Source organism: Palaemon carinicauda, chromosome 14 (assembly GCF_036898095.1).
Source record: "Palaemon carinicauda isolate YSFRI2023 chromosome 14, ASM3689809v2, whole genome shotgun sequence".
NCBI lineage: Eukaryota > Metazoa > Arthropoda > Malacostraca > Decapoda > Palaemonidae > Palaemon > Palaemon carinicauda.
Window position 1 is genome coordinate 111,138,058 of NC_090738.1, and position 22,903 is coordinate 111,160,960.

General features: G+C 46.6%; 1 protein-coding gene across 1 annotated transcript in view; it reads right to left on the reverse strand.

Annotated features, from left to right (window-relative positions):
• Nucleotides 1–21,575, reverse strand: part of LOC137652922 (TBC1 domain family member 31-like) — an 83,821-nt gene extending 62,246 nt beyond the window's left edge. The window contains exons 1-6 of the mRNA XM_068386318.1: nt 21,323–21,575; nt 8,610–8,622; nt 8,390–8,505; nt 6,487–6,662; nt 3,098–3,246; nt 2,706–2,862 (exon numbers count right to left, since the gene is read on the reverse strand). Coding sequence (XP_068242419.1) covers nt 2,706–2,862; nt 3,098–3,246; nt 6,487–6,662; nt 8,390–8,505; nt 8,610–8,622; nt 21,323–21,575 — 864 coding nt within the window. The remainder of the gene's footprint in view (nt 1–2,705; nt 2,863–3,097; nt 3,247–6,486; nt 6,663–8,389; nt 8,506–8,609; nt 8,623–21,322) is intronic.
• Nucleotides 21,576–22,903: the final 1,328 nt, after the last annotated feature.

Below are 22,903 nucleotides of genomic sequence, written 5' to 3' on the forward strand. Positions count from 1 at the left end.
TCCTACAAAGGCCTGATGGACAGCTCTAACTAGAGCATTGAGCCATGGTTCTTGTTCAAAAGCTGCGCTGACTAAAAGACCCCAGAGAGGATCGAAGCGCAAGGTTTCTGAAAGGGAGGAACATTCCTACCTGGATCAATCAACGGCCAGGTTAAAGAAAAGGATGATTGCATCTTTGTAGGTTCCACCTTACAAGGGAAAGGAGTATGTTGGTTTGCTGGTTCCTTGGGTTCTTTGAACATGGGGTCTTCCCAAAGGGGAGACTGTCAGGAGTCGTCCTTCCTGTGTGATGTTCTCCTATGAGTATGCGATGGTCAGTGCTTGCAGGCCAGAAAGTGAGAGGATGAACTTTTACGAGGCGTGGGCGAACAGTGAGATGGTGAATGCTGATGCCCTGGAGAGCGGCGAGAAGCTCGCAAAGGAGAGTGCCTGGATGACTGTTTCCTCTTTGGTGAATAGCGGCGATCCCTTGAACGATGACGTTCTGGTGAACAACTGTCAGGACTCGTCCTTCCCGTGTGATGTTCTCCTATGAGTATGCGATGGTCAGTGCTTGCAGGCCAGAAAGTGAGAGGATGAACTTCTACGAGGCGTGGGCGAACAGTGAGATGGTGAATGCTGATGCCCTGGAGAGCGGCGAGAAGCTCGCAAAGGAGAGTGCCTGGATGACTGTTTCCTCTTTGGTGAATAGCGGCGATCCCTTGAACGATGACGTTCTGGTGAACAATGTCGTTCGGGTGAACGATGGCTAGTTGTAACTGGCGAATGTTGTTGTTCTGGTGAATGATGGTAAGCTGGCAAACATAGTCGTTCTGGTGAACAATGGCGTGGTGAGTTGGCGAACAATGGCCGGTTGGCGACCACTTAGGAACTGGCGAGCGGTGAGGCACAGGAGTCACAAGAAGCTGGTGAACGGCAAGTAGCAGGCAAACGTCGAGAGGGTGGCGAATGGCGAGTAGAAGGAGAATGCTAGTTCATTGCCGATCGTTTAGACTCAGGAGATCAATGAGTTGTCGGCGCATGACGAGCAGCTAGCAATTGACGGCGAGCTGGCAAACGGCGAATTGTTGGCGATAGGTGAGAAGCCAGAGAATGGAGGACAGCCAGTGGTTGACGAGTCACAGGTGCGTGACAAGAGGCTGACGGACTGCGGGCACTTGGAGAATCACGAGGTGATGGAGCTTGACAAGCAAGGGGAAAAACTGACGATTCAAAGGTAGCTGGTGAACTACGAACAGCTGTTCGGTGGCGAGAGGTCAGAGAGCAATGTTGGAAGGGCAAACGCCGCAAGGCTGGCGAACGGCGGTTCCGCAGAGAGCCCGATAAAGCAGGCAAGATGTTGTCGGCGAGGCTGACGATCTCTAGAGAAAGATGCACCCGAAGTGATGAGGGCGAGCGGCAAGGGATGATCCTCTGAAGGGGATCGTCTAGCGGACGAATGAGGAGAGCCGAAGAGACATCTCTTTGCTCAAAACGAAGGAGTGACTGAGGTGACGAGGACTATGAACTCTACAGGCTCGCTGATGACGATGATCCTCGACGGGGGTGAACTGCTCACCAGGAAGCTCGCTAGAAGATCTCCGGATGGGTGTCTCTAGGGGGGATCTCACCCGCGAGCGAGAGAGATGACCACCCGCAGGAAAGATTTTCCTCGGACTTTGCTCCAGCCCACCAAAAAACCCGGCTCGGCAACGGGGAAACTCAGTCTTCAGCAATGGTGGAAGAGGCGGGGTGGGAATCATTGACAAACATTGCAGACAGCAGCTCAGGATCGCAAAAGCCGACACTTGGCAGGGCCAAGGGATCAACTTCGGAGGAAGGCGATGACTGCTTCTTTTCAGTGCTAAGCTGAACGAGCTGGAAAAGCGCCTTCTTTGAAGGGGGGCCGGTCAAGCCAAGGGATAGCCACACCTGAAACACATCAGAGAAAGAGCAGGTCTCCCTTGGGGAGAGGGGCGGGGCCACTTCCCTAGGGGACGCAGCATTGTCCCTTAAGGACTGAGGTTGACCTGGTGTTAAACGGTCTACGGCTCTGTTTGATGGTTCTCTGGAGGAAACCGATCGAATAAGAGCTTTAGTTTGCGGGATGGAAGAAGCAGCTTAGGTTTTCTTTGACTTTGCTAAAGACTCAGATGGAAAAGAATTCTTTTAAGCCTTCTTCTTCTGCCGGCGCCCAAACTTCTCCCACTGGGAGGCAGACCACTCCTGGCATTCAGGGCAAGTGCTGTTCTGTCACACCGCCGCCCTCTGCATACAGGACATAACTGATGCAGGTTCGTATCAACGGACGACATAAAGGCCCTGGTTAAGTCGATGATCAAACTGTCGGTGTAAATCTTAATCAAAAGGTATAATGGCAGCATGATGTCTTAAACTAATAAATTTAGTTTTTAGGGTGGGTAAATCAATTCTTGTAAATACTGTATGTAATTCTCACTTACAGTACTCCATTCCATACTACAACAGTTAAGGCTTATGAGCATTAATAGGTCTAGATTTACCAAGCTGAAATAAATTTCATAGGAGCTTTGCTCTGGTTATAGAGCCACTGAAATAATTTAATATTTGTAGGTTGTTATAATCACTCCAATAAGTATATCAAAATTTTTAAAACAAGAACTTTAAAATAAAACTTCAAGCAACTTAAGATTTTCTCAGATTACAATTTAAAGTTTACAGAAAGTTAAAAAAAAGTCATCACAAACCTGAAAATGCTGCGGATGAATGACAGGTAAAAAAGTGACTCGGAAGACATCTGTACAGGAGGTAGGTAACTGTACCACCTGAGCAACTGAACGATTTATGAGAGAGTATGTGACAAGAAGATGACTCTTTCCTCCGCCAACAAGCCACTCTCCTCCACTACCCATAATTTAAGAAAATTAGAATGAAACTTGCAAGAGAAATATTTCAAAATATTGTACAGTACACCATTATTTCATTTTTGGTTATGAGAAAAATATTACAGTATAGCCATGGCACATACAGATTTTTTATTTTGGCAAAGCAAGGCCCAGACTTGATTCAGAAATTATCATGAGACAGAATTGTCTTGAAAATAGACTTTTAATATAGAAGAATTAAAATAATAACTTACCTTGAAAGAGCATAAGCAGTAAAATCTAGCTGTAATCCTTCAGGTGGATGAATTGTAATCTGTTGAGACCTGTTTTGACTTGGCCAAATGAGAATTCCGCCTGTTACAAAGCTGACAACTAGTTCATCACGCTGCCAAACATGACCAGCCTGTGGAATTCAATCATTTTGGTGACTACTCTTCGTAAGCTGCAACATCAAATGCCATTCATTTTGAAATGAACATGAGTAACAACATAGGCTTATCAAAATTTTGTCCATAAATAAAAATCAAATGAATCTAAAATCAACATAAGATAATCTTAAAACATGTGAAAGTAAAAGGTATATTTCATTTTAAATATAGACGTATTCTTCCTTGAAATATAAAGGAGGGTGGTTTGACGAAGGAACACAATTTTTGGGAAGTGCTGTGTGATTTTCAACAACTTTCCTAAAAAGACTAGAACAGGGAATCCAATATGACATGTTATACCAAAGAAATATTGAATTCCCTCCCTTGGGTCAGGGAATCAATGTCACCCACTGAAAAGCATTACTAATACTGAACACAATGCTTACCAGGGTGATTATTGACAACTTTCTTGTCCAAACAAAATAATGTTTCAATTATGTCCCACTTCCCTTCAGAAGTCTGTTGAGGCAGGAGGGTCTTAGAAACAGCAGCGTATCTCCTCAAAAATAGGTTTTTCCTTCATTGAAACCCCTTTTATTGGGGTTAGGCTGCAGGTTGGTTCCTTAGGATTAATACCAGAGCATACTTCTGCTTGTGAGCTATTGGGTTCTTTGACATGCTAAACTACTACATTGGATCCCTCTCTCTGGTTATGGCTCACTTTTCTTTTGCCTACAGATTCACTGAATAGTTTGGCCTATTCTTTACGCATTAAACTATCCTCATACACCTGAAAACACTGGGATTACTAAACAATCCTTCTTCACTCGTGGGGTTAACTACTGCACTGTAATTGTCCAGTGATTACTTTCCTCTTGGTAAGGGTAGAAAAGACTCTTAAGCTACAGTAAACAGGTCTTTTAGAAGGACACTTCAAAATTAAACCATTATTCTCTAGTCTTGGGTAGTGCCATAGCCTCTGTAGCATGGTCTTCCGGTGTCTTGGAGTAGAGTTCTCTTGCTTGAGGGTAGTCTATTCTATCTTCTTTTGCTATCCCTTGATTGTGAAGTTTTTATAATCTATGTATTAAAGACTATTTCAATGTTATTGTTCTTATATTTTATTTCAATTGTTCTTACTTCTGTTTTAGTCATTTATTTTCTTTGTTTTCTTTCCTCAGTGGGCTATTTTTCATTGTTGGAGCCCTTGGGCTTATAGCAACCTGCTTTTCTAACTACGATTTAGCTTAGCTAGTATTATCATTATTACTAGCTAAGCTACAACCCTTGTTGAAAAAGCAGGATGCCATAAGCCCAGGGGCTCCAACAGGGAAAATAGCCCAGTGAGGTAAAGAAATAAGAAAAAAAATTACATATTTTAAGAGCAGTAATATTTAAATAAACATTTCCTATATAAACTATAAAAACTTCAATAAAAAAGTGGAAGAAAAATAAGATAAAATAGTGTGTCCGAGTGTACCTTCAAGAATGAGAACTCTAACCCAATACAGTGAAAGACCATGGTACAGAGATAATGGCTAAAGAGTCTCTTCTACCCTTACCTCGAGGAAATTGGCCACTCAACCATTACAGTGCAATAGTTAACCCCTTGAGAGAAGAAGAATTGTTTGGTAATAATAATAATAATAATAATAATAATAATAATAATAAGATAGACTTTTGCACCACAAGGGTCAAGTCACATATAACCATATGAATGGTCACATGTGGAAGGAAAAGAGAGTGAACGCAATCACCTCTTTGAGACAAAATCCCTGAAGAAGGCACACTAGATGACCATCAGGACACCTCTTTTATGAGACCCAGGTTGAGGATCTCTCTCTTTAACCCAATTTCCCCCATAGGTGCCATGATCAAGCTGATCACCAAGCATGCATGTTGAGCAGCTTGGATTTACTTGAGGTAGTGTCCTATGAATATGTTATACCCAGATTAACAAGTAAAGTTCTCGATATCCTGAAATTGCATACCTGTATTAGCAAAAAATAGTTTTAATCATCCTCGCCTGATATACTTCACCTGTGGAAGCTCGATTTAATTGACATTTACCAGTAAAATTACCGTAAAATCTATAAAAGAATTTTCTCCTTACATTGCCATCAATAAAGATACCGTATGCTCTTAGTTAAGTAATGTAACATTCTAGAAGTAAGTGGTAAGAAGTCCAGAACTGACATGCCAGAGTATCTTTGTCCTTTCAGCTTTGAAGTTGAAATTATCCGTATCCTCTTGATACCATGAGTCAGTGGGGAGAAGGGTGGACATGTACTGTACAAATACCTTACCCATATTAATGATGCATATGTTCCATACCATATCTGTTGCAATATGTATTTAAGTACAGTACAGTATGTATGTACTGTACAGTATACTGTATATACACAATATATATAAATAAGTCATCAAGATCTAGTTGTATGTATGCCTAGCTAATTCTATTTAACCAAAATGCCAAACCATTGTTCTTATAAAGGCACACTATGAAAATCAATTGTCACGACTAATCTAGGCTATGCTCAGTCCCTTACCAAAAAGCTCCCACTTTTCATAATGCTATATAATTTGTATGCAATTTAATAAAAAAAAAATTAATAGCAAGCTAATATAACCAATTCATTGCTAAGGTGCCCGTGAATGGCTGTGATACACTGCTATCCATTCATTACCAAAACAAAGTAAGTTATTGAATTATTTACGTAATTAATGTTATGTGACATGTTTATACAGTCACTACTATTCAGCAGTGACTGTATAAACATGTCACATAACATTAATTACGTAAATAATTCAATTGAAACCTAATTAATTGTACTCGACTTTTAAGTAAAATACAGTATTTGAAAATTTTAACTAGAAGTGCAAACAAGACATCCATCTTCTTCAATGACTAAAAGAAAGATGGTTGCTGGGTTAGAAACCAATGCTTGGATAGGCATTGCCTTTAGTATTAGTAAAGGTTCTCAGTTGGTGATGTGTTTTCAGATAGCAGACTAATTTAACATTGGAGGTGCTATCACTGGCTCAATAGAGCCTGAAATAATGAGTTTTCTTTATACACACTGAGTCCTTAACTTGAACATTGATACATTGGTACAAGGTCAGGGAGGACCATATTTACTTTACATATCATATCCTATTGGATTCCTTATTCTAGCCTATACAGAACAGTCAAGTCCTTGGGACCAACACTGCTGTCTAACAGCCAACCCCCGGGACAAAAAAGATTATCTACTGTAATACAATACCATACTTACCCATTTCACCGGAACTATTTCCTCTAGTCGTAACCTGCTAGTTAGATTAAGTGAAGGCCAAGACCAAAGGAGAACTTCATCTGAATTATAGGAGACAACAAGAGGTGAGCGGGCTCCTGAGTGAATTCCCTCTACAGGAAATGTATGCCCTTCCATTTGCATGACACTTCCATCATCTAGAAAGTAAAAAGCAACGGAGATAGTAAGAGGCATACTTCCCTTTTATTATGGGTTGTAATGAAATATTAAAAAAAGATAAACATTTACACCATTACAGGATATAAATCTAATAGTAGTACAGTAGTCCATTATGGCCAATTACAGTATTTGTAAGATGTACATTACAGTATATGTACTACATCATATTTACAGAGATGGGCGTATCACTTGTTTGGGGGCATTGCTTCATTTTCATTTCCAAAAAATTACATCTAATTCTTTCTTGTGCCAATGCATCGCTGGCATATACAGCAATCTTAACTGATTAATCTAATTTGTGAAACATCATATTTAATATATATATATATACATATATATATATATATATATATATATATATATATATATATATATATATATATATATAAATATATACATATATATATATATATATATATATATGACAAATTCGTAGATAATTTGTATTTTCCCTAACTATAAAAACATTAGCTATTTAAAGTGGGTAATTACTTTCGGCGTAGCTGAAAGGACGAGCCATTAAAATTTAACGAGGGTTTACTACCCCACCGCTAGTTAGCGGGGGGGGGGGGGTAGGGAGGGTGGTTAGCTATTCTCCCCCCTCACACACCTGTGTTATAAGCTCACTTTGCTTAGAGGTAACATTTCATGGCGGCAGGACTGGCGGGAAAGTTTGATTAAATAGCTAAGGTTTGTATAGTTAGGAAAAATACAAATTTTCCACGAATTTGTCATTTGTTCCGTAACTGGAATACAAACCACGCTATTTAAAGTGGGTGACTTAACCTTTAGGAAGGGTGGAATAAGTCCCAGCCATACTGGCTTTTGGCTTTGCCCGGGGACTCATTTTCTGAGTGTGTCAGCACTCAACAATAAAGAGTCCCTGCACCTCGCTCGCACCTTGCTATGCAAGGGCTACGGCCTACGTAAGCTGTGTGTAAAGGAAAAAAGTGTGACTCGTCCTAGGAAGTTGACCTGAAGTTCTTTAGATGGAAACTTTAGGCTAGGACTTGGGGCAGAGATTTGGGCACAGAGGAAGCAGAAGCCTGCGATTTCTTCAATTTTGAGGAAGACCCCGAAAACGAAGATTCGCGTTTAGGCTTCTTATTCTCACGCACAAATCTCTCCCACTGGGAGGCAGGCCACTCCCTACACTCGGAACAGGTGTTGTCCTGCAAAAACTGTGTTCCCCGGAAAGCCGGGCATAAAGGGTGTGGGTCCGTCTCCATGGACGACATGAAGGTGCCACAGTGGCAGCCTTCAACCCCTGGACATGTCCGCATAGCGGGACAATAACCATACACACACCAATACACACAAAAGAAAAAGAAAAAGTAATAAAGTCAAGGCAGTTTGTTAAATGGGAGAGAGAGACGGCACGTCTGCACTCTACCGAGCCAAAAGAAAAAGTGGTTACTCAACCGAAAGGTGTGAGTGAGCGGGGTAGCTAGTCTACCCCAACCCCCTCCCGCTAACTAGCGGATGGGGTAATTATCCCTCACTAAAATTGTCTTGGCAGGTTTTCAGCGTTGCCGAAAGTAATACCCTATAAATAGCGAAGGTTTGTATCTGTGTCGGAACAACTATAAATTGAAAAATCTACTCTAAGCCCAATATAGTATTTAATTCATAGAAGATACATTGAATTTATAGCCTACACATGCCTATAAAATACCAAAAAAAAAAATTAAATTACTGTACTTACTGACATCAATTCTGTATAGACTACTAGACTCTGTTGCTATAAAGAGAAAATTTTCCTGGTAAGGATGAAATGCCAGTGTTGTGCATGGTTCTACAGTTCTCTTCAGTAAGTAATACCTGTAACAAGCATTTCAAACATTTGAAAGAGCAATAAAAGGAGTTCTGAAAATAAAACAATGTTAATAGTAATATTAATCATTCAAATTCTTACTGTACTGTACCTGATAGAAAGGTCTGAAAAAACAAACACGTTGATAAAATTCATTATCTAAATACCTGTACTGTACGTGGTAGTAGATCATGCTTTTATTATTCACGATTAAATTTTTTTAAACTATGTCAAATTTGGAATTAATTTGTATTTTTCCTAACCATACAAACCTGAAGCTCTTTACTATGAAGATATATTTTGATGACAGCTAAAGCTAGCCAAAAACCTTTTAGCAAGGTGTAACTACTCACTGCTAGTTAGCATGGAAGGGGGGAGGAGTAGCAGAGAGTGGGACCAACCACCCAGATCACACATGCAGTAGCCAAAACAAGCCACTTTGCAATTGCAGACAGGACTTTCGGGGGAGTAGGTGATGGTGGGTCAGTATGTGCAAGGAGCTCCAGGTTTATATGGTTAGGAAAAATAATAATTATTTCCAAATTCAACACTTGTTCTGCCACTAATACAAAGCTTTCAGCTCTTTACTATAGAGACTAACGTTTAGGTAGGTGGGAGTCACATACCAACAGGCTGGTAATTGACCAGGGGAGCAAGTATGTACTTCATACGAGCTGTGAAGTGTGTACCGTGTCACCTGCTTTCAAAATTGTGAGAGCTGACGGCTTGAGCAATTTGTGTGAAGGTGTGATTACTAAGCTCTCATGACTCGACCAGGTAAGCATTACCTTGGAGCTAAGCTCCACACTTGCACTAGATGTTGCCCGACTCCTAATTCACCAGGAGGTCAGGGAAATAATGAAAACATATTACATGTACTGTATCAGGTTACGCAAGAGACAATGGTATCCACCTGCAGTCATACGAGGACAGCTTGCAGAGTTCTTTGGATGCTAAAACCCCCAAAGAGGGAGGAAGAAAGACGAAGAGGCCAGTTACTTGCACATTCATTCTAGCCTTACAACCAGGTGACATCTGCCCTCAACCAAATGCTACTTGTTCTACAAGGGTGCCGAGTGTTCATGACCATGTTTAGTGCAGCCACCACAGAACATATCGAGAAGATATGTAGGTTCCTGTGGGTTATGTCTTGCAAGTACAGTAGTGGGTTGTGAACGTTGTTTGACGGTTTCACACACTCACTAGTAAAACCTACGTCAGAGAAGTTTATCAAACGGATTTTGAAGCGAAGCGAAAAATCACAAATTTTAAGTAATTTGTATTTTTCCTAACAGTACTTACCTCGAACTACTTTCTTAGGAGTATCTGGGATCTCCTCCCATCCGACCAGAGTTTTGTGTAGTTTACCCTACTCACGTTTTCTGTGAGGGTTAACCTCAGGCGGAGTGATACGCGCCCTGAGGCTAACCCCGGGTCAGGGAGCATGCTTGCTTAGGTCTCGACCTTCAGTAAGTTCTTGGTAGCTTAGATTCTTAAGAGGTCCAGTAAGGCACTCGGGGAAGGAAGGGTGGGCCATTACCCGAAAGTAGTTCGAGGTAAGTACTGTTAGGAAAAATATAAATTACTTAAAATTTGTGATTTGTTCCAACACGGAGTACTTAAACTACTTTCTTAGGAGACTTACACGAGGTGGGAGTGGCCTTCTAGACCTAGAGACCAAGCTAAGCATAATCAGGGGAACCTAGATAGGAGGCTAGGTTCTGTTGCCATTCAGGAAACACGGAAAATAGGGAAAACTACACAAAAAGCTCATCTTAGTGTCTAAGTAACTCACCTCTGCAAGAATTCCTAGGAGACATGTCCTTCCGATGATCGAGTGTCTTGAAACAGGCTCAGGGGGACTACCCGAGTCCATCTTCGAGCGGAAATAGGGGAAGGAAGAACAGGGGGGGGTTAAGGAACGAACCTGTGTCTCTTGGTCTTACCAACCGCGGTTGTTTCTGGGGCTACGCCGTTAAATCGTTTGGAGCGCGGAGATGACGGTTCCTATTGAGAATCCGTCCAGGGACTTCCTCGAATAGTCCTTTAGGTAATGAGCCGTGAAGGTCGACTGGTTAGCCCAGGTGCCTGCTCTCAGGATCTGGCCCACTGCCATATTCTTCTCAAATGCTAACGAGGTACTTAGACCCCTAATGTCGTGGGGCCTGGGCTTGCCCGGCAGAGGAATTCCCGCACTACTGTAGGCTCTGATAATCACCTGCCGCAGCCAGAAGGAGATAGTGTTCTTTGAGACTGGCTTCTTCACTGGGCCTGTGGAGACGAAAAGACTCTTGATACCAGGCCGAAATCTAGCCGTCCTCTCTAGCTATTTCCTTATTGCCCTGACAGGGCACAGCCTTAAGTCCTTCGGGCTGTCCGAGCGAGGGATTGCTGGTACTGAGAAGCCCTCAAACCTGGGATCCCACACGGCTGGATTCTGGGTCTTGGCTACAAAGGATGGTACAAACTTGAAGGAAGACTCTCGCCAACTCTTCGAGTGCGAGACCTCGTAGGACAGTCCATGAATCTCCCCTACCCTTTTTGCTGAGGCCAACGCCAACAGAAAAACAGTCTTGAGGGTGAGATCCTTGTCCACGATGTCTTTAAGGGGCTCAAACAGGGGTTTTGATAACATCTTCAGGACCCTGGCCACATCCCACTGTGGCACCCTAACGGCTTGAGGGGGCATGCCTGCTCGAAACTCTTGACGAGCATCGAGATATGCCTAGAGGCTCCCAGGTCAATGCCCTTCAGGAGGAAAACTTGGCCTAACGCTGCACGGACTCCCTTGATGGCCAGAATAGACATGTTGACCACGTCCCTGAGATAGAGCAAGAAGTCCGCAACCTCCGGAATGGAGGCCTTCAGTGGCTTGATGTTCCTGGAGGAGCACCACTTAGTGAAAGTGGCCCACATTGCTTGGTAGACCGCTGCCGATGAACGTCTCGGATACCCTGACATCCTTGCTGCTGTTCCCGACGAATAGCCTTCTTTCCTCAGGAGACGCTCGATAACCTTCACGCGTGAAGGCGGAGGGACCGAGGGTTCTCGTGGAACCTTTGAAAGTGGGGCTGCCGGAGAAGGTCTGGCCTGTCTGGGAGGGGCCAAGGTGGAAGACACGCTAGTTCCTTTAAATCCACGAACCATTCTCTCTCCGGCCACCAGGCCGCTACCAAAGACATCTTCAGGTTGTGGGCCCTCCTTACGCTGTTGAGCACCTGCCTGAGCATCACGAAAGGAGGGAAGGCGTAAACGTCGAGATTGTCCCAAGGGTGCTGGAAGGCGTCCTCTAACGCCGCTCTTGGGTCTGGCACAGGAGAACAAAACACGTTGGAGCTGTGCATTCAGTCTTGTTGCACAGAGGTCCATCACTGGCGACTTCAATTTTTGGATGATGACTTTGGCCACTTCTGGGTGTAGGGACCACTCGGCTCCTACTACTTGTCCCATCCTGCTGAGGCCGTCGGCCAGGACGTTCCTTTGTCCCGGAATGAACATTACCGAGATTCTGATCTGCTCCACCTCGGCCCATTCCAGAAGTTCCAATATGAGGTCGCACAACTCCTTCGATTTTAGTCCTCCCTGCTTCTTTATGTAGGCCACCACCGTGGGGTTGTCGCACATCAGTGCCACGGTGTTCCCCCGGAGTAGATTGACGAACTCTAGGCACGCCCTTCGAACTGCCCTCATTTCTAGGACGTTTATGTGCTGAGCCTTCTCTTCGTACGTCCAGCTGCCTCTTGTTGATCTTCCGAGGAGGTGGGCACCCCACCCACCATTGGATGCCTCCGTGAACAGGAGCATCTCGGGAGGGTCGGCTGCGAAGGGCATTCTCTTGAGTGTGTTCGATCTGCTGCGCCACCACTCCAGGACTTCGTTCGTTTCCGGGAGAACAGGAATCACCTTGTGGGGGGAGTCTCTCTGGTTCCAGAGCTCCTTCAGATTCCACTGGACCCCCCTGAGCTTGAGCCTCCCCTGGGGACCAGTTTCTCCAATGATACGAGATGGCCTATCAATCTCTGCCAGTCCTTCGCTCTCCTGGGCTGGTCCGACAGGAAGGGGCGGGGGATCTGGTCCAAGTTGTCTAGTCTCTCTGCGGAAGGGAAGGCTCTCGCCACCGGGAGTCCAGGACCATTCCGAGGTAGGTCATCCTGGTGGAGGGTATCAATTGAGACTTCTCCAGGTTGATGATGATGCCCAGGACATTGCAGAACCGCAGTAGCTTCGCGCCTTGCTCCCTCAGTACTTTCCCTAAGGCTGAAATTAACAACCAGTCGTCCAGGTACCGAATCAGGCGGATGCCCTGTTCGTGTGCCGATACTAAGACTGTTGTAAAGACCCTCGTGAAGACTTGAGGAGCTGTGGACAGCCCGAAGCAGAGGGTCTTGAACTGCAATGCTTGGGCACCCCATTTCACCCTTAGGTACTTCCTGCTGGAGGGGTGGACTGGGATTCGGAAGTATGCGTCCTTGAGGTCTATGGACATCATGAAGTCCCCTTCCCTCAAGGATGCCAGGACCGACTTCGGGGTGTCCATCTTGAAGTCGGTGTTGCACACAAACTTGTTGAGGGCTGAGAGGTCTATGACCGGCCTCCAACCTCCAGTTGCCTTCTCCACCAGGAAGAGTCTGCTGTAGAGCCCCGGGCCTGGCTCCTGGACTGGTTCTATCGCTCCCTTCGCCAGCATCGCCGAGACTTCCTCTTGCAGAGCTGTCCGCACCGTGGTCTTTCCATGCTTGCCAAAATGTCTGAGGCAACCCCCCACCTGAGGCTTGGGCAGGAGTAGGGGGCCTCTCTCCCTATCTCCTTCTGGAGGAGCGGCCTGAACGCCCTCTCCTGGCTGCCGCGTAAGAAGGTCTAAAGGAGGACTGAGCTGACGTTGTTCCCCTACGGGAGGGGTGCGATGGTTGTGACCAAGTTGTCACTGGGGCGTCTCTCCTGGGCTGGCTAGGCGCGGCCCGAGGAGGGGGAGGAACATCGGAAGTGGTCCTTCTGTGGATAGGTCTTCTCACCGACTGGGGTCTGGGATCACCCACGTCATTTCGTTTTCTGACCCTTTCCATTATTTCTTCCGCTGCCTTCAGGGGGAAAAGGGAATCGTCCCAGAGGGGCAAACTTCTCAAGGATCTCGCTTCCCTATCTGGGATACATCTGGTTATGTTGTTAAGGACTGTGTCCCTCCTCCACAGGACACAGTTGGCAGCTTGCCCTAAAGACTGGTAGGAAAGGAATTTTAAGGCCTTACCTCCCGAGCTAATCAGCTCCTTCAGTAAGGCCTGATTTTCCGGGACCGTGAGGTCATAGGAGGACTGGACGCCTACAAGGGCGGAAGCCCACCAGTCCAGCCAGGAAGACGCGTTGACCAGATCTTTGGCTATCTCCTCCATCATCGTTGCCTCCGACTGCGAGAAACAGACCGGGGCCGTCGAGGCCCTATCTTCAGGTGCTCCTTGGCCTAAAACCTTGAGCGCTGGTTCAACCTTACAGGCACCTGGCCGCTGTCCCTCTGGAAGGTAGAATTTGCTCTGCGACCTCAGGCCTTGGAGCAGCTTGGAGGAACTCTGGGTCTTGGGAGCCTCAGCATGGTTGGCCACGATTTTGTTGACGTGGGCTCTACCCAGCCTAACATCTCTGGCCACCGGGAGTGCTAGAGACGGTCTTTGCTGGACGGGGGCCTCTACCAGTCTATTGAGGCTAGAGCGCCAGGCTTCTTCGGAGAAGGGTTCGGGCTCTTCTATCCTGTGATGGCTCCTGATGAGCCCTATCACTCTCCTGTATGCTGAGACCTCCGGTCTTGAGCCCTCCATGTTATCCTCCATGTCCTCTGTAGGGTGATCTGCTGCTCGGGACGGAGCCCCTCCGACGGGGGCCTCTGTATATGGCTCTGGACGAAGGACGGGCAATGCCGTAGCGGCAGGGGCCTCCGTCCTAGGTCTATCCTTCGTCGTGGAGGACTAGGCTTGCGTGGGCTTGCCTGACGGGGGGAGCCGTTTCTCCTTCTGACGTTGAAGAGTCACCTTGGAGGACGGGACGCGGTTGCCAGACCGAAGGGGCGACTCTCTCCGCTGGGCGGATTGAGCCGGAACCTTCGCGGCCTTATGTCTGTCCGATGGGGCCGGAAACGACGTGTCCCTCCGTTGGTCGAACCTGCTGCTGGATGTGAATCTCTCCGGAGTTCTGGATCTAGGGCGCCAACCTGAAGAACTCGGAACTGCTGAGAGCTCGACGAGCTTGCTACGCGGGATAACTACCCATTCTTCTCCAGGAGATCTACTTCTCCTAAACTTTCTTCTGGGGGACCTGGAGCGTCTACCCCTGTGGCGAGACCTGAAGCGTGAGCAGGAACGAGAGTGTCTCCTCTGGGACCTCTCACGTCGTCTTGGGGACTTCTTTCAGGCCTCGCTCTCCGTGGAACAGGAACCCGCTACGGCTGAAGAGTCTGACGACGCGTCGTAACTCGTCGGCGGGGAGGGTGCGCGAAGAGCCGCTGAAGGTATAACTCGACGATCGGCGGAAGACGGGGGCTGCAAGAAGACGTCTGGTAAGGTAGTCGACGGCGCTGGAGGGGAGCGTGGCCGTTCTTCATTGGGGAACCAGGTTCCGAAGCCTTCCTCCATTCTCAACTGGGACCTGCAGGGCGTCCTAGGAGGTACCCACCCGAGGGAGTCTGATGGTGGTGAGTCGTCCTTCCCGACGGCGCCCCGGGCTGCAGAGGTACCTGAAAAGCACGTCCAAGAGGCGGGAGAAGAGGCAGGAACATTTTTACCCCACATAGGGTCATCTGATGAGACGTGCCCCGCAAGCACCAGGGCTCCGTCTTCTGAACACACACCTGTCCCTCCCTCAGGCCCCTCACTTGCCTGGAATGATGCCACTACCCCACTATCCTGCAATACAGACTCCTGGGGAAGGGCCGCCGGCTTCTTCCCCGCAAAGGACTTACCTCGTCCCCTACCCTGGGTAGGGGAAAGTGGTAGGGAGGCTCGATCTGACGACACTCCTGGAGACGCAAGGGGAGAAGAGATGCTCGCCTTCTTAGGTGACCTCTTGGACGCCTTCTTCTTCTTAGTGCCGAAGCGCACCCACTGCACTTCGTTCCCCGACTCGCACTCCGGGCACGTGGCCGTAGGGGAACACACTCTGCCCCTACACAACGAACACAAGGAGTGCGGGTCCACCTCCGGTTTCGACAGGAAAGCACCACACGACTTTCCGGCCATAGGCCCAGGACAACGGCGGGGATGCTCCATGTCGCACTAGTAACACACCCCAAGACACAGGAACGCAAAGGGAAGGAACAAGGGAAGCACAAAGGTACCACGTGGGACCGTGGAGACACAAAGGGAAAGGCACAAGGATACCACGTGGGGACCACGCGAGACACAAAGAGTCGCACTGGGATTAAGGAGAGCGTCGAGATGTTATCGCGACGCGACCAGAGAACTTACTGGAGGTCGAGACCTAAGCAAGCATGCTCCCTGACCCAGGGTTAGCCTCAGGGCGCATATCACTCCACCTGAGGTTAACCCTCACAGAAAACGGGAGTAGGGTAAACTACACAAAACTCTGGTCGGATGGGAGGAGATCCCAGATACTCCTAAGAAAGTAGTTCGAGGTAAGTACTCAGTGTTGGAACAAATCTATTTTTGGGCGAGATGGCCATGTCGTCCTGTTGGAAGGTTCCTTTAGGCAGCTTTCTAAGGGATATTTGGCTACAGCGATATTCCCAGAGAATTGACCACAGGTCTCCAGAATTCCAACTCCTGGCGCGAATGTCCTTAAAATTTCTCTTAAGGATATCGCACAATATCAGGGGACGTATATCTTGATACAACACATGGCAATCTTCACCCCGAATAGCGTTTTCGTTTCGAGGGGGAAGAGTGGTGAAACTGAAGGGGAGCTGTTATCAAGGTTACCCTTCTTCCTGTACTATTACAAGGCTCCAAGATGCTGCTCATTCCTTGTAGCATTGAGCATGGTGCTACAGATATAGTAGTTTCGGGAGGGATCTTGCCCAAGCCTTTTCTATGGAAAAGGAGGGCGGGTCCATCAGGACAACATGGCCATCTCACCCAAAAATAGATTTTTCGCTTCGCTTCAAAATACGTTTTTTGGGCTCAAGCCATGTCGTCCTGATGGAAGTTTACCAGAGAATTACTAGTACTGTATCTGTGGATTTGTATAAGTGCCTTGACCTTGGGACAATTTTTATATGGTCATACAGACCATTGAGAAATATGACGATACCATTATACGTCATTACCACTAATCATGGAACAATGTTAGGGCTTCCATGCTAGACAGTAAAAAAAAAGAAAAAAAAAAAAAAAAAAAAAAAAAGTGAAGGTAAAAGTCAAGGTTTGTATATTGTAGGACCAAATATAAGTATCAACCAGAACTATTTGTTTCATTTATTCCAATAATATAAGGTTTACTTAGGAAATTAAGTAAAGAACTTTGGCTACCTTTATTGTGCTATTTGCAGGGCGAAATAAGACGCAATTACACTTTTTTAGTCATTTATTTAGGCCAAATGAGTAAACGGGATAAAAAGTGTAAATGTAGAATAGAATTATACATGCAACAATTACAGATAAAGTTTTTCTACCTGAAAGGGAAGAAACGGTTAATGCCACTATAAAAATTGAAAATTTGAAAAATTTATCAATATAATTTCAGTAAATGTTGGATACTATCAACACTGTATGATGTACACATGGCACAAGTGTCATCTGTATAATTCTTCACCTGAAAATTTGAACAGTCCTAGTGTCACCATGGTGACACTCATATAAAAGATATTGCACTGGAGGTGTCAACACCTTTTCACCCAAATTGATAGTCCCCATCAATTCACTGTTCATCGCAGCACTAGACAACAGGTTTTACTACACTACCTGCCGCCACCACGTAATGCTTCAGTTCGTGCACTTGCTTCGCATAATGTTTGTAGAACACCCAGGATGACTTCCATCCAGCATATGAGTGAAGATGCTCGAAGTCCATATACTGAAAAAAGTTCAGTGAGGAAGCAATTTTTCTTGGATCAGGACCAGCGGGTGTACTGTCAGGATCTGTTCTGCGAATGAAGTAGGTGAGCTTGCCCTCAGTTATTTTAGGGATAAGTTCGATCCCGAGGTTACTCCTTTGAAGAGCTGTCCTCCCCTGAAGTCTGAAGTTCTTTGAAGATAGACCTTTAGACATTCTACTGGACACAGAGAGATATCTTCCTTCAGAGGGCAGATTCTCCAGGGACCCCATCTCTTAGTGGGTAGCTCATTCTTGGCGAGAAAGGTAGGATCAGGGAAGAGCTCATTGTTCAAGGTTGAAGCATAGTGTAGGACCTTGTCCAAGGACCATGAAATGGGCTTCGGAGGTGCTGCAGGTCTAAGTCTAGCGTATGCTTTTGGGATCTTGTTACAGATTTCGTTCGTCAGGTCCACTTGGAATGCGTATGAAGAGGTCTAGTCAAGGCTGACTTACACGTAATCATGTTGGCAGCTAGGCCTTGTTCATGAAGGTGGATGAAGAAGGACAGGCAGAAGTCTATCGAGACTTCTTTCGGCTTTTTTGCTTTGACAAAAGCAACCCACTTTTTCCAAGACAATTCGTATTGTCTTCTAGTTGACTTTGACTTGTATTCTTCTAGGAAGTCTATACTGCCTTTTGAGATCCCAAATCTTTTCTTAACCGCTAAGGTGAGAAAATCATGAGATGAAGGTTTTGGGTTCTCTGTGATGAAGTGAAGATAGTCAACTTCTGAACCAGTTGAGATAGAGCTGGGTTTGGTAGAGGGACCAGCCTCAGCTTCAGTTCCATTACCAGAGGGAACCAGTTGCTCTTGGGCCACTTGGGGATTACTAGGGCTGCTGTTCCCTTGAAGGATCTCACCTTGTTGAGGACCTTCAGTAGGAGATTGGTTGGATGGAACAGGTAAATCCTGGTCCATTCGTTCCAGTCGAGGGACATGGCATCCGTCGCCTCCGCCAGAGGGGCCTCGTATGGGGCTACATATCGATGTAGTTTTTTGTTGTCGCTCGTCGCGAAGAGGTCGATCTGCAGTTCCGGGACTTGTTCCAAGATGAAGGAGAATGAGTCTGCGTCTAGGGACCATTCTGACTATCAGCTTTAGCCTGGATAGAGCGTCCGCCGTTACATTGCGGAACCCTTGTAGGTGAACTGCTGATAAGTGCCATCTCTTCTTTTTCGATAAAGGAAAGATGGCTAACATTACATGGTTGATGTGGGGCGATCTCGAGCCTTGTCAGTTCAGACATCTCACTATCACTTCGCTGTCCAATACCAGCCTGATGTGGGCTGATCTACAAGGGGAAAGTTTTTTCAATGACAAGAGGACTGCCATGGCCTCCAGAATATTGATGTGAAAGGTCTTGAACAGGGATGACCAAGTCCCTTGGGCTTTCCTTTGGTGGGAGTGACCTCCCCATCCTTCCGTCGAGGCATCCGTGTGGATGATTACTGATGGTGGTGGTGGTTGCAAGGGCACGGTCCTCGTTAGGCTCTTGACCTTCGACCATGGCTTGAGAAGTGATCGCAGTAAGGTCGGTATCGGTCTTTGTAGATCTCTTCGAGCGTTTGATGCCTATCTTCTCCCGACTGCTGACGCATCTTTCAGTTGTGCTATTAGCACTGGGTTTGTTATTGCTGCAAACTGGAGACAGCCCAGTACTCTTTCCTGTTGGCGTCTTGAAATCCTGTCGGATTTCAGTAGTCTCTTGACAGACCCAGCAATCTCTCTCCTCTTCCCTGGGGGAATGGAGAGGCAGTGTGACTTCAAGTTCCAATGGATTCTTAGCCATTGAAACTCCTGAGCTGGAGAGAGTTGAGACTTCCTGAAGTTGATCTTGAATCCCAGATGTTCCAGGAACTGGATCACCTTCTTGGATGCTTGCAGACAAGCCATCCTGGATGCTGCTCACACCAGCCAGTCGTCCAGGTATGCTGCTACCTGAACGCCTTCTAGGCGGAGTTGTTGAATGACTGCGTCTGCAAGTTTCGTGAAGATCCTTGGGGCTATGTTTAGTCCGAAGGGCATGGCTCTGAAGACATACTTTTTCTTCCTCCTTGGTAGGAGGAGAGGGGGCAGTTGGCTGGGAGATGCCAGTAAGCATCTGCCAGGTCTATTGAAACTGTGTACGCCCCTCTTAGTAACAGGGTCCTTATGTGCTGAAGGGTTAACATCCCGAACTTGCTGTTCTCGATGAACTTGTTGAGTGGCAACAAGACCAGAATGACTCTGAGTTTGTCCGAGTCCTTTTTGGGAACACAAAAACAGCCTTCCCTGGAATTTGATGGACTTTGCTCTCCTTATAACCTGTTTGCTCAAGAGTTCTAAGGTATATTCTTCCAATGAGGGGGTGGAGTGTTGGAAGAATTGAGGAAATGATGGTGGAAGCTTGTTCCATCTCCATCCTAGTCCATTCTTGATTAGGCTGTGTGCCCAAAGATCGAAGGTCCAACGATCCTGAAAGTGTTGGAGCCTCCCTCCTACCTGAAGCATCTCATTGCTTCGATTGTCCGGAGGGTTTACCTCCCTGACCGCGTCCTCCCCTACCTCGTGAGGAGTGTCTTGAGGAGCCCCGTCGGGAGCCTTTACCTTTCGTATGAAAGGTAGTGGTTTGCCTCTCAAACCCAGGGTTGAATGCTGGTGACTGGGCAATCAGCTGCTGAGGCACCACTTGGAATGTGGTCTGTGGTTGAGCAACCACTTGGGGCACAGCGGTCATGTTGACTGTAGGATGTTGCTGGGCAGGCCGAGAGGGTAGTCTAAGCTTCTTGGTCTTCCTTTTAGGTTGGGGACCCGCATCCGGGGAAGACTTCCTTTTAGATGAAATGCCCCACTTCTGGAGAAGGTTTCTTTTCTCCGTGGCAGCATTATCAACTACCTCCTTGACCACTTCATTTGGGAAGAGGTCTTTACCCCAGATGTTGGAAGATATCAGCTTCCTGGGTTCGTGTTTTACTGTTGCTGCAGCAAACACGAACTCTCTACAGGCTCTCCTAGCCTTTATAAAGGCGTACAGGTCCTTTACTAAGGTGGCCATATGCATTTTGGCCAGGACCATGAGCATGTCTGTGGTGCTTTTTAGGCCTACACACATCTCTATGCAGTTCTGTAGGGATAAGGATGCCACAAGTCTCTCCTTCGTCTCTTGCTCCCTGCGCAAGAGAAAGTCTGACAGTTTCAGGAGATTTTCGCTGAACTGTCATCCCGCGATATCTGCATCCAACTTCCCTACTCAAAAGGTTAGGTGGACTTCCTTCCATTCATTATCTTCCATGGGCAGGGCTAACGACAGAGGCCTACACTTCTCAAGTGCAGGGCATGGTTTGCCTGCCTCCACTGCCTTGGCAACAGCTTTAAAAGCCTTTGACATAAAGGGGAAGGCTATTGTAGCAGGAGCAAGAAAGGTAGGGTGTTTCTTGCTCAAGGCAGACACTTTCGAGTTTGTGTAACCCACCTTTTTCAGGCTGCTCGACAAGAGAGCCTGTGCCTTGTCGTGGTCGAAAACCATGACCTCCTTCGGTTCCGTCTCCTCTTTTGACGCTCGCTCCTGCTTCAGTCGAATGAAGCAGTCAGGGTAAGCATTAAAGCTTGACCAGAACTGGATGTTATCTAAGGGGACGGCTCCCATCTTCTCAGAGATGTAGAGCTTGCCGTTGGTAATCGGCATAAAATCTGCGTACCTCCGGGGATTCGTCTCGGAGCAGGGTGGGAGGTCTTGGACTCTGAGTCGCTTGAATGACCCTCGGGAGGCGGTGATTCGAGCTTCATGGAGCTCTTTCTCGAGCCTCGCTTACCTTGCTTGCGAATATTCTCCATTAAGGCTGTCATATGAGCCAAAATTGCCTGGCTCATGTTGTCCAATGGAGGGGTAGAAGCAGATGTAGAGGGTGTCGGCTCCAGAGCCGGCATAGACAGAAGGGACTCCGACTCGACTTCTTCTTCTTCTTCTCCAGGAGGTAGAGTAGACTCCTCCTCGGGATCATCCTTAAGTAGATCCTTTTCAGAGTCCGTGGCTTCAGACATCCTTTCTTCTTCGTGGATGTCCATGCTTTGCAATGCCTAACTGACATCCGTCTCGATGGCAATCTGGACGCAGGGAGGTCCGGGTCGTGTTTGGGGCACAACAGCTTCACTACCTACCTTCGGGAACAGCAAGCTACGCATCCTGTCATTAGGTAGGTACGGTCCCGGAGAGTTCTTCTGGAACCCTCGTACCCATTTGCGCAGCTTTTCTCGTGCTGCATCCCTCGACTCCGTTGACTTGGGGTCGTCGAAACACCAATGCCAGGCAGATGTTGCAGTCTTGGGGTCCCAGTACCGCAGGGTTTCGGTAGTAATGGTGCAGGCGACATGAGACCTGCACGCTTTGTGACCACAGAAGTTCCTACTCCTGTGGTTACAGAAAATCACCTCGCACTTCATTTGGGGTTCCTCCTGTAAAGAAAGGAAAATTAAATGAGTATGCAGTTGTTTATCACACATAATAAACAGGTTACAGTATGCAAAATACTAATATTCTAACCATTAAAGCTTAGGATAGTAAGCTAGAAAGGAAATAGGAAAGACATAATTGTGCCTCCTGTCCAGCCAATTGCTGTGACCTCCCCCAATATTAAAGTTTTTAGTTTCCTTATCAAGGCAAACTCAAAAGAGAAGGGTTCTAACCTCTAGGGATAGAATAAGTGTATACTAACACTGACCCTTCTTAAATTATCTAATATTGTGGGGTAAGTTATCAACTGATTATTTATCAGTGTATTGAAATAATTCTTTTTTTCAATATGGAATTGGTCTCAACAATAGACTGTGCAAGGACACACAAGTTATGTTGGAAAATAACCACTGTATAATATATACTATAGTTTTCTGTCTGCAGTATATACTGCAAATATACTGGCTACTGTATAATCATACACTGCAGTTCAGCCGGCACGTTGCCTGCTAGGCTAGCACCTGGCGGAACCGGTGGTTAGTACCTGGTGGTATCAGTCCAGCTGGCATGCTGCCCGCTGGGTTAGTACCTGGCGGCACTAGCCGACAGAGAGAGAGAAAGCACGGAGTGAAGGGCTGCCTTATTAAAATGTATGTTTATAATAAATAAGGGTGTAGGTATATAACCTTACTGCCTTCCTCCAGAATGAGGGTTGAAATGGAAGGGGAGAATGCATCATTCAGGCTTCCATCCAGCCACAAGATCCGTTGTTGGTCGCTGCCGGTTTCAAGGATGTGGATGGCAGTCCAAGGGAGGACTGAAGAACACTCAACAGCAGAGGAGTCTCCCACCGGCAGCCGTCATAGCCGGCACAACCTTTCCCGGAGCCTTGCGTCCATAGGGGAAAGACAGAGAGGCTATAAGCCGCCTATGTAGGAGCCCG